This window comes from Pseudophryne corroboree, chromosome 6, assembly GCF_028390025.1.
Source record: "Pseudophryne corroboree isolate aPseCor3 chromosome 6, aPseCor3.hap2, whole genome shotgun sequence".
Classification (NCBI taxonomy): domain Eukaryota; kingdom Metazoa; phylum Chordata; class Amphibia; order Anura; family Myobatrachidae; genus Pseudophryne; species Pseudophryne corroboree.
In genome coordinates this window covers 833,968,969-833,980,375 of record NC_086449.1, presented here as the reverse complement: position 1 = coordinate 833,980,375, position 11,407 = coordinate 833,968,969, and the positions used below count along the sequence as shown (strand labels likewise).

At 50.1% G+C, this 11,407-nt stretch overlaps 1 protein-coding gene across 13 annotated transcripts in view; it reads right to left on the bottom strand.

Moving 5' to 3' along the window:
* Positions 1-1,172: 1,172 nt before the first annotated feature.
* Positions 1,173-11,407, bottom strand: part of C2CD5 (C2 calcium dependent domain containing 5) — a 195,085-nt gene continuing 184,850 nt past the window's right edge. For 8 of the 13 annotated variants that reach the window (XM_063929383.1, XM_063929381.1, XM_063929384.1 and 5 more), the window contains 5 exons: positions 6,263-6,307; positions 5,993-6,094; positions 3,000-3,190; positions 2,740-2,886; positions 1,173-2,605 (listed from right to left, as the gene is read on the bottom strand). In XM_063929383.1, the coding sequence (XP_063785453.1) occupies positions 2,471-2,605; positions 2,740-2,886; positions 3,000-3,190; positions 5,993-6,094; positions 6,263-6,307 (620 nt within the window). In that variant the 3' untranslated portion in view covers positions 1,173-2,470. The remainder of the gene's footprint in view (positions 2,606-2,739; positions 2,887-2,999; positions 3,191-5,992; positions 6,095-6,262; positions 6,308-11,407) is intronic. The other 5 variants (XM_063929389.1, XM_063929391.1, XM_063929393.1 and 2 more) reach the window with 3 other exon arrangements.

Sequence of the window (11,407 nt, the reverse complement as noted above, 5' to 3'; positions counted from 1 at the left end):
CCCAGCTACAGTTTTGCTATTTGGCCATGCTAAAACTGATGCAGGGCATGCTGGGATTTGTAGTTCAACAACAGCTGGAGTGTCAAGGTTAGCCATCACTGTTCTAGACTGAGTCTGGTAAGAGGGGCATAGAGGGAGGAGCCAGCCCACACTCTCATACTCTTAAAGTGCCAGTGGCTCCCAAAGGACCAGTCTATACCCCATGGTACTAAATTGGACTCCAGCATCCTCTAGGACGTAAGAGAAATGACCCCCTTAGTGGGTGGCGTGTGGCCAGAGCTGTCGCATGATGTGGAGGACACCATTTTCAGTCGTATCTCCTGCACCAAGCATCGATCGGTGTAAGTGGCGTCCACTGGCCATGGCGGCTGCTCTTGCACCCAGAGCGCTGGGGTCGCTGCGTACGACTCAGAATACAGGCGGACAGGCGCTGGCAGCATCCAGGATTGTGATCACATTAAGTGAGAATCAGGAGCTAAGAGCGCCGGTAGCCCCACAGCGCCAGAATGACCCAGAGGCATGAGGCCCCATAGTGTCTGAGGCCTCGCACAGCGCAAGATCCACCCACCATAAAAATAAAAAATGCACATGGATGTTTTTACAATTTTTGTAGCCTTCTGATAAAAAAATAATAATATTAGTTTTGTTCAACCCATCTGCTTGTAAGTTGGAGATTTCATCTGACACGAATGAAATGAGCGTGAAAGGACAGCAGCCAGGCCCCCTAATTCACTGCACTCCACCGGGGTGACTGTTAATTGTTTTTACTTTGTTGCTACAATGTTGCTGCTGTCAGCAGATAGAACAGCACTGAGAGAAGAGATTGCTGCAAATCCTCTGCAGGTGCCTGTATCCACGGGTTGGAGCAATACACCCAAAAATCGTACACAAGCTTTTATTCCGCCATTTTTTCCTGAAGAACGGTTTTACGCCATCACCTATGAGGTCGCAGACGCAGTACTTGTAGAACAGTTATCGTCAATTAGGCGCATGAGAATTGCAACAACCTCACTACCAAGCACTTATCGGTGCAGAGACGCTGATGCCACGAATTGTCCACGTCAAAGTATAGCAGAAATACAACGGTGGCGGATTGTTCTATTAGAATGCAACAAATAATCAAAGACCAAAAAAAGGCGTTTGTAAAAACAATTGTATATATAAAAACAGGATTCTCAGTTCAAGTTTATTTCTGTATACATCTCCTGACATGCGGATTCTGGCACAATACGTATTTACATTCAAGTTATCTGCGATATCCACGGCCTGTGTCATTAGCTCCACGTGCGTGGTGCTGATGGATGCCACGGACAGAAAATTATTATCAAAAATATATAAATGTGAGTGTTTTTACATAAACGTCTGATGTGCAGTAATGATCCGAGACTGTACATTATAAAGCAGAGCGGTCATGTGACTGATTTCTGACTGTGTTACTGCAGCACCCTCTGCTGGCGCCTTAGTGAGAACAATCCTGTGTTACGGATTTCATACACTGTATATTATATATATATATATATATACATATACAGATATATATATATATATACACATATATATATATATATATATATATATATAGAATGTTAGATATGTATAAACAGTGAGTAGTGACGTTCATTGGGGTACCTTGTGTATTGGAAGAGATAATTCGGTTCCCACTGTGAGATTTTGGGTATTAGAAGTCCTTAGGTTTATGTGACCTGTATTAATATAGTCACAGATTACTTGGCGACGGTTACCCTGGACATCAGCATTGTTTGGCTGGGTTACTAAGGTTTCCGCTGTAATATTCGGACATATTTACTGCTCCACCAATACCGTGATGTGCAGGAGACAGATGACGCCAATAATAGCATAAACCACCTTCGCTCTCACAATACAACGTTGGCGACACAGGACAAATGCCACAATGAACACAGAGAAACTGGCTTAATGATAGGACCATGAACTGTACATTCACCCACCGTCTGTGGCCAGCAGGATGACGCAGGAGAACTTAGACCCACGTACCGCCATACTTTGGGCACTGCTGGTAACTGCTCCGTGGGTATCAGAGGAGAAAAGTCGGGTCACTCTTTCTGAACGCTGTTGTTACAGACATAAGCAGCTTCTCTACAATTCATAAGTCATTCTCCTTCTGGTAACTTATTGCAGAGCAGGCAGCCTGTGGTTGGCCATGGCGAGAGAACTATAATACCCAGCAATCCCTGGCATCAGTAGGTGGCGAGCCACAGGTGTGTTCGAAAATCTACAAAGGGCAGGTGATGTGTTCACGGATTCCAGGTCATGACAGTCACTGAACGTTCAGCATGACGTTCTGAGAGGTTTATGGACCTACGTGAATGTCAGACGAGCAACAGTTAAAGCAGACTCTAATGTCACCAGATAACGTTTTGGCAATACGGTGCAATTTCTTCAGCATTCGGCGTCTTCCATTAAACCGAAGTGCTGAGAGGCGCCCTCTTCCTCATGTGCCGTCTCCCCCGACCGCCACTGTGGAAGATGTGGAGTGCTGGTGAGATACGAGTGGAGGGGCTGCGTCTAGGTCTGATTCCCGCGTGAAGATGACGGCATCTCCGCTGACATTAATGAGACACTGCGCCTAAAAAGGGAAAAGAAGAACTATAACTTCACCCCGGGAGCGAACTAAGAAGATTATTACAGAGAACCCTGACCACTGCGTGCACATAGGAATAGCATCAATACAAGCCCAACAGTCACACCAGGTCTGCTCACCTGGTTCTTATTCGTGTTCTCCATGAACACACACTGCTTCATGATGTACGACACAACCGCATTACCCCCGAGAGCTGCCACGTGGGCTCGGACCATAGCAAAGACTTCACAAATAAAGGCGTGGAGGAATCCGCTGACCCCACCCTCCTGGAATAAATACCAAAGACCAATCATTAGCCCAGACCTCAATCCAACATCTCCTCCCGGACTGTAGCCGGCTGTCGCCCATCGTGAGAATGACTCCATCATCTGCAGCTCACCTCACGCAAGGATGTCGTCTCTCGTATAAAAAACATGTTAATTATTCCAAGAAATTTGGTTATTTTAGCTCCCGGTATAAACGAAAGAGGCGTCATCTTGACCACGGTGACCGATGGGCCGCCTAAGACGGTGCCTGGGCGGTTTCTTAAGTTTCCCTCACCCAACGGGCTTGCCTTGTCCAGGGAAGCGACTGTAAAAGAAAGGGAAATGTTGGCAGTGACATTATACAGAAGACAAAATCAATCAATGAATTGATCAGGCAGCTCAGAAGGTAGCAGTAAGTGGTCTCATTGACAGTTTGGAATGAGCCGGGTGACGGCGCACAGACGCGGCACTGGTGAAGCTCAGCCTTGTGGCGTCAGAAATGGAAATAAAAGTAATATGTGTTTAGGTAGAGGAGAGTCGTGCACAGCATGCAAGCACAGGAGGAATGACAGCAGCCTGAACAGAGGAAACATTCCTGCAAAAAGAATCATGAATGAGCTCGGCAGAAATGGGATAAAACAAAGGTGGAAGGGAAGGAGGAACTCAAGAAGGGAGGAATAAAAAGCAAGCAAAAATTAATTGAGTGTGCTGGAAAAATAAATCACTGAATTTGGGAGAGTGTGAAAGCTGTAACGTAGATCGTGCCGTTTACGTTCTCCCACCAGCTAGACAATCTTGGCCTGTACGCTAGTCTGGGCCTGAGGGTTGTATATGTGATCCAGGGCCCCCTGAACCACCACAGACATTGCCGTAGACAATAACTGGTCCACAGACATTGGCGTATAAGATATATACCCAGCGCTTACCAAGAGCAGCATGGACAGGAAATCACTAGTACGTCACTGCTTGGTGTCTGCTGAAGGCCCATTGGCCATCATTCTCTGGAAGCTGCTCTACGCCGCAGGTGGTACGGCCTGGTTCCCGTTATCTCCTATCTAATAGGACTCCACATGCACTATACATCCTATAATTGCCCACAATTGACCACGTTGGAACTCAGGTGGCTCAAACGAGGTCCATAAAGTGGGAAATCCCTACAGGGGTGGTGGTGGTAGTGGGGCGGTTGTAACCCTTTTAAGGTAAGACGTCCAGATCTGCAGCGCAGGAAGTGTGCTAGGAGCAAATCATTATTTGGTTTGCTTGAAATAATATTATCCTAGAACAAATCTTTATCTGAAGTCGCGCTAGGTAATACCTGTGAGCGCAAGCACTCGCTACTTTATCGAAAACCAACTTGTAATGGAGATGTTGATTTCAGCTACAGCAGAGAGCGCTGCAGGCCAGTAATCGCACCGTGTGGCGGGCAGGGGTCCTTCATCTACAGCAAAGAGCGCTGCAGGCCAGTAATCGCACCGCGTGGCGGGCAGGGGTCCTTCATCTACAGCAAAGAGCGCTGCAGGCCAGTAATCGCACCGTGTGGCGGGCAGGGGTCCTTCATCTACAGCAAAGAGCGCTGCAGGCCAGTAATCGCACCGCGTGGCGGGCAGGGGTCCTTCATCTACAGCAAAGAGCGCTGCAGGCCAGTAATCGCACCGTGTGGCGGGCAGGGGTCCTTCATCTACAGCAAAGAGCGCTGCAGGCCAGTAATCGCACCGCGTGGCGGGCAGGGGTCCTTCATCTACAGCAAAGAGCGCTGCAGGCCAGTAATCGCACCGTGTGGCGGGCAGGGGTCCTTCATCTACAGCAAAGAGCGCTGCAGGCCAGTAATCGCACCGCGTGGCGGGCAGGGGTCCTTCATCTACAGCAGAGAGCGCTGCAGGCCAGTAATCGCACCGTGTGGCGGGCAGGGGTCCTTCATCTACAGCAGAGAGCGCTGCAGGCCAGTAATCGCACCGTGTGGCGGGCAGGGGTCCTTCATCTACAGCAGAGAGCGCTGCAGGCCAGTAATCGCACCGTGTGGCGGGCAGGGGTCCTTCATCTACAGCAGAGAGCGCTGCAGGCCAGTAATCGCACCGTGTGGCGGGCAGGGGTCCTTCATCTACAGCAAAGAGCGCTGCAGGCCAGTAATCGCACCGCGTGGCGGGCAGGGGTCCTTCATCTACAGCAAAGAGCGCTGCAGGCCAGTAATCGCACCGTGTGGCGGGCAGGGGTCCTTCATCTACAGCAAAGAGCGCTGCAGGCCAGTAATCGCACCGCGTGGCGGGCAGGGGTCCTTCATCTACAGCAGAGAGCGCTGCAGGCCAGTAATCGCACCGTGTGGCGGGCAGGGGTCCTTCATCTACAGCAGAGAGCGCTGCAGGCCAGTAATCGCACCGTGTGGCGGGCAGGGGTCCTTCATCTACAGCAGAGAGCGCTGCAGGCCAGTAATCGCACCGTGTGGCGGGCAGGGGTCCTTCATCTACAGCAGAGAGCGCTGCAGGCCAGTAATCGCACCGTGTGGCGGGCAGGGGTCCTTCATCTACAGCAGAGAGCGCTGCAGGCCAGTAATCGCACCGCGTGGCGGGCAGGGGTCCTTCATCTACAGCAGAGAGCGCTGCAGGCCAGTAATCGCACCGTGTGGCGGGCAGGGGTCCTTCATCTACAGCAAAGAGCGCTGCAGGCCAGTAATCGCACCGTGTGGCGGGCAGGGGTCCTTCATCTACAGCAGAGAGCGCTGCAGGCCAGTAATCGCACCGCGTGGCGGGCAGGGGTCCTTCATCTACAGCAAAGAGCGCTGCAGGCCAGTAATCGCACCGTGTGGCGGGCAGGGGTCCTTCATCTACAGCAGAGAGCGCTGCAGGCCAGTAATCGCACCGTGTGGCGGGCAGGGGTCCTTCATCTACAGCAAAGAGCGCTGCAGGCCAGTAATCGCACCGTGTGGCGGGCAGGGGTCCTTCATCTACAGCAAAGAGCGCTGCAGGCCAGTAATCGCACCGTGTGGCGGGCAGGGGTCCTTCATCTACATACAATCAGTTTCACACTCTGCACTGGTAGGATTGATCGGAGTAGAGCCCCCCACCCGTCACCACCGTAGATCAGATGTCCGCCTGGGAGAATCAGCACAATGAAGAAACACACAACCGCCTACTTGTTTTAATTGATCCGCGTCTTATGGTCTGAGCCCTCATTTTAATGTGGTCTATCCAGCTGTTGCATCTGTCTGCAAAGGAACTGTAATCAGCGCCAGTAGCTGGAGACACACAGACAGAGAGACAGAAACAAAAAGAAAAAAAAACAAACAAAGAAGAGATATGGGTGACGTCTGTTGCCCATCACTATGCCTCCTGATGAGTAACGGCATCTTGGAAAGGAGAGAATCAGGGGTTTTGTGAATGGCGCCAGGACGGGGCACACTCACCTCGCTGGCTGGTGGCGGCTGCGGGACCCGCTCGCTCCTGGAAATCTGCATTCAGAAGACATACATTACACTAAACTTCTCATTCATAGTGATGTGTGTGCTCTCACCTAGTACAAAAGGGTCTAACCAGGGGCCCCCACTGCGCTGACGCACGCCCACCTGACCCGTCAATTTACCGCACATCGCAGAAATCTTTCTGGTGGCGCCGGACTCTACTTACTGTACTCCACGGCCAGGAACTGTAAGTCTTACTGTGCGAGACATATAGAGGATATTATCCAGCCGCACATGGATAATGTCAATGTCAGTAAAAAATAATATAGATCTATTTACAGTACTCAAGGGTCAGGAGGGATAAGGTTTGCCCATGGGGACGCTGACGTCTGACAGTCCGGGGAAGTAACACACAAGAGATCAGACTGAGCAGAGTAGGTGGGGGTCAGAGAATGGCAGAATGAGGATAGTGCTGGACAGGTGTAACGCGGCTCCTTACACTCCCCCTGTCCGCTATCCGCATCAGGTCTAGCTAGAGACTCTAACAGACAGAACTGGAACTCTTATATGCAAGGAGGACGCATGCCTAGCCCACGATTCAGCAAACCCTCTAGTGCAGTGGATTACTGGGCACCAGCACTCAGGTCAGGAAACGCGCCCCTACGGGTACAGTGGGGCAGATGCATTAAGCCTGGAGAAGCGATAAAGCAGTAATAAGTGAAAATAGTATTTTAATTACCTACCGGTAAATCCTTTTCTCATAGTCCGTAAAGGATACTAAGGTCCATTTAGTACCATGGGGTATAGATAGGTCCACTAGGAGCCATGGGCACTTTAGGAAAATGGTAGTGTGGGCTGGCTCCTCCCTCTATGCCCCTCCTACCAGACTCAGTCTAGGAAACGTGCCCGAGGAGACGGACATACTTTGAGAGAAGGATAGATAAGGATACTGGTGAGATCGGAACCAGCACACACACAACAAGAGGAAAGCCAAGCTAACCCAACATGAAACAGGAACAGCAACAGCAGAACCAAAATGACTTAACCAAGTAACTGTGCAGGATAACGAAGCGCTGGGCGGGCGCCCAGTATACTCTACGGACTACGAGAAAAGGATTTACCGGTAGGTAATTCAAAATCCTATTTTCTCATACGTCCTAGAAGATACTGGGGTCCATTTAGTACCATGGGGATGTACCAAAGCTCCCAAACCGGGTGGGAGAGTGCGGAGGTTCCTGTAGAACTGATTGACCAAACTGAAGGTCCTCAGAGGCCAAAGTATTGAACTTGTAGAACTTAGCAAACGTGTTCGAACCTGACCAAGTAGCTGCTCGGCAGAGCTGTAAAGCCGAGACACCCCGGGCAGCCGCTCAGGAAGACCCACCGACCTAGTAGAGTGGGCCTGTACAGATTTTGGACACGGCAAACTTGCCGTGGAATAGGCATGCTGGATAGTAAGCCTGATCCAGCGTGCAATTGACTGCTTTGAAGCAGGACACCCAATCTTATTGGAATCATAAAGAACAAACAGCGAGTCTGTCTTTCTGTGACGAGCTGCTCTGTTCACATACACCTTCAAAGACCTCACAACATCCAAAGACTTTGAAGTAGCAGAGGTGTCGGTGACAACCGGAACCACAATAGGTTGCTTGATATGAAACTCAGACACCACCTTAGGAAGAAATTGCTGACGAGTTCTGAGTTCAGCTCTGTCCTCATGTAAAATGAAATAGGGACTTTCGTGAGACAGCCCCCAGCTCCGACACACGTCTTGCTGAAGCCAAGGCCAACAATGTGACGGTCTTCCATGCAAGATATTTTACGTCCACCTCCTGTAAAGGCTCAAACCAGACCGATTGGAGGGACTGCGGCACCACCTTGAGATCCCAAGGTGCCGTAGGAGGCAAAAAGGGAGGTTGGATGTGCAGAACACCTTTCAAGAACGTCTGGACCTCAGGGAGAGAAGCCAATTGTTTCTAAAAGAAAATGGGCAAGGCCGCAATCTGGACTTTTATGGAGCCCAGATGTAGGCCCACATCCACACCAGCCTGCAGAAAAAGCAGGAAATATCCCAGATGAAATTCCACCACAGAATAATTTCTGCTCTAACACCAAGAGACGTATATCTTTCAAATACGGTGGTAATGCTTAGATGTTACCCACTTCCTGGCTTGGATCGTAGTCGGGATAACCTTGTTAGGGATCCCTCTCCTGGCTAAAATCAGCAGTTCAACTTCCATGCCATCAAACGTAGCCACGGTAAGTCCTGATCGACGAACGGGCCCTGTTGCAGAAGATCCTCGCGAAGAGGTAGAGGCCACGGATCTTCGAGGAGCATCTCCAGAAGCTCCACGTACCAGGCTCTTCTTGGCCAGTCCAGAGCAATGAGTATTGCTTGAACCTTTTTCCTTTTTATTCGTTTTAGAATTCTTGGGATCAGAGGAAGTGGTCACTGCTTCCCAGTTGTCTACTCCCGGAATGAAGACCGCTGACAACGCTACAGCGTTTCTTTCTGTCCAGAGAAGAATTCTTGACACCTCTGACATTGCTGCTCTGTTTTTCGTTCCGCCCTGTCGGTTTATGTACGTTACTGCTGTCACATTGTCCGACTGGACCTGAATTGCACAATCTTGAAGAAGATGTGAGGCCTGCAGAAGATTGTTGTATATGGCCCTGAGTTCCAGAATCTTGATTGAAAGGATGACTTCCTGACTTGACCATCTTCCCTGAAACTGCACCCCCTGGGTGACTGCTCCCCAACCACTGAGGCTTGCGTCTGTGGTTAACAGAATCCAGTTCTGAATTCCGAACCTCCGTCCTGCGACGAGGTGAGAAGACTGTAGCCACCACAGAAGGGAGATCCTGGCCTTTGGCGACAAATGGATCCTCTGGTGCATGTGAAGATGTGATCCGGACCATTTGTCCAACAGATCGAACTAGGAGGGTCTTGCGTGAAACCTTCTGAATTGAAGTGCCTCGTAAGAGGCCACCATTTTCCCCAGAAGGCGAATGCACAGATGCACCGACACCCGGGTTGGCTTCAGGACATCCCGAACCATCGACTGGATTACCAATGCCTTTTCTAATGGAAGGAACACCTTTTGTGACTCTGTGTCCAGTAACATTCCCAGGAATGGGAGCCTCCATGTTGGCTCTAGGTGAGATTTCGGAAGGTTCAGAATCCACCCGTGACCCTGGAGGAGTTTGGTTGAGAGAGCAATGCTGTCCAGCAACCTTTCCCTGGATGATGCTTTTATCAGGAGATTGTCCAGGTACGGAATTATGTTCACTCCCTGCTTGCGGAGTAGAAACATCATCTCTGCCATCACCTTGGTGAATACCCTCGGTGCCATGGAGAGACCAAATGGCCGGGCCTGGAACTGGTAGTGACAGTCCTGAAGTGCAAACCTGAGATAAGCCTGATGAGGCGGCCAGATCGGAATATGAAGGTACGCATCCTTGATATCCAGAGAAACTAGGTTTTCCCTCTCCTCCCGACCTGAGATAACAGCTCTCAGAGACTCCATCTTGAATTTGAACACTCGTAAGTACGGGTTCAAAGACTTGAGGTTCAGAATTGGTCTTACCGAACGGTCCGGCTTCCGTTCTACGAACAAGTTGGAATAGTACCCCTTGTTTAGTAGATGAGGTGGAACTGGAACAATGACCTGAGTCTGTACCAGTTTTTGGATGGCATGCTGTAAAATCATACTTGCCTCTTGTGAAACTGGCAAGCCTGATTTTAAGAATCTGTGAGGTGGGAGCTCCGGGAACTCCAGTCTGTAGCCCTGGGAAAAAAGATCTATGACCCAGGGATCCTGGCACGAATTTGACCAGCTCTGACTGAAGAATTGTAGTCGGGCTCCCATCTGACATCCTCCCAGGCATTGCGGTCCACCGTCATGCTGAAGGCTTTGAGGAAGCAGAGCCTGAGCTCTGTTCCTGAGCACCTGCAGTTGCTGGTTTGCATGGTTTACCTCTTGCGCCGCTGGAGGACATAGAAGCACCTCTGGATTTGCCCTTGAACTTGGCCGTCCGAAAGGACTGTAACTTAGAAGCTGAATAAGTTTTCTTGGTAGGGGGGGATGCGGAAATGAGATACGCAGACTTACCCGCAGTAGCTGTGGAGATCCATTTGTCTAATTCATCTCCAAACAAGGCATCTCCTGTGAATGGTAGGCCTTCCACGCCTTTCCTGGAGTCCGCGTCAGCAGTCCACTGGTGTAGCCACAAGTTCCTGCGTGCCGACACTGCCATAGCGGTGGTGCGTGCGTTAAGCACACCTATTTCCTTTATGGCTTCCACCATAAAGTTCACAGAGTCCTGTATATGCTGCAGGAGTAAGACAACATCCCCCGTAGATAAGGAATCTAACCCCTCATAGGTTACCTGACCATTTAGCAATGGCTTTAGTGATCCACGCACATGCTATAGTGGGTCTCTGGGCCACCCAGCAGCTGTGTACAATGATTTGAGTGTAGTCTCAATTTTACTATCAGCCATGTCTTTCAGGGAGGCTGCAACAGGCAATACAATTTTACGTGACAGCCTAGAGACTGATGTGTCCACTATCGGTAGATTTTCAAAACATTTTCCTATCCTCCAGAGAAAAAGGAAAAGATGAGAGCAACCTTTTAGGGATCTGAAACTTATCAGGATTAACCCATGGTTCTCAAACAGGGTATTCAATTCCTTTGACGCAGGAAAAGTGACTGAAGACTTCTTCTTTACATTAAAATAAGATTCCTCACTCTCCTCTGACACCTTATCAGGAATATGCAGAACATCTCTGATGGCCTCTATAAGAGCCTCTATTCCCTGTGACAGAGCTGCATCCCCCCCCCCCCCCCCGAGTCCACCTCACCCTCCTCCATGTCTGACCTGTCAGCGTCAGACTGCAGGATACGGGCCAGAGATCGCTTTTGCGGACAAATGGGAGGGGATTGAGACGCTGTTTTGGGGACTGAGTCTCTGTTCATACACTCATCCACAGTCTGTTTTAAGTCTTGCGTCTCTTTCTCATTGCGGGACTATTTTGTAGAAAGAGTGGAGATCATTCCCTTAAGAGAAGGAACCCACTCCGGTTCAGCCACTCTAGTCTGTGAACCCTGAGTACCCAGTAGTGATCCCCCAGGTGAAGAGGAACACTCA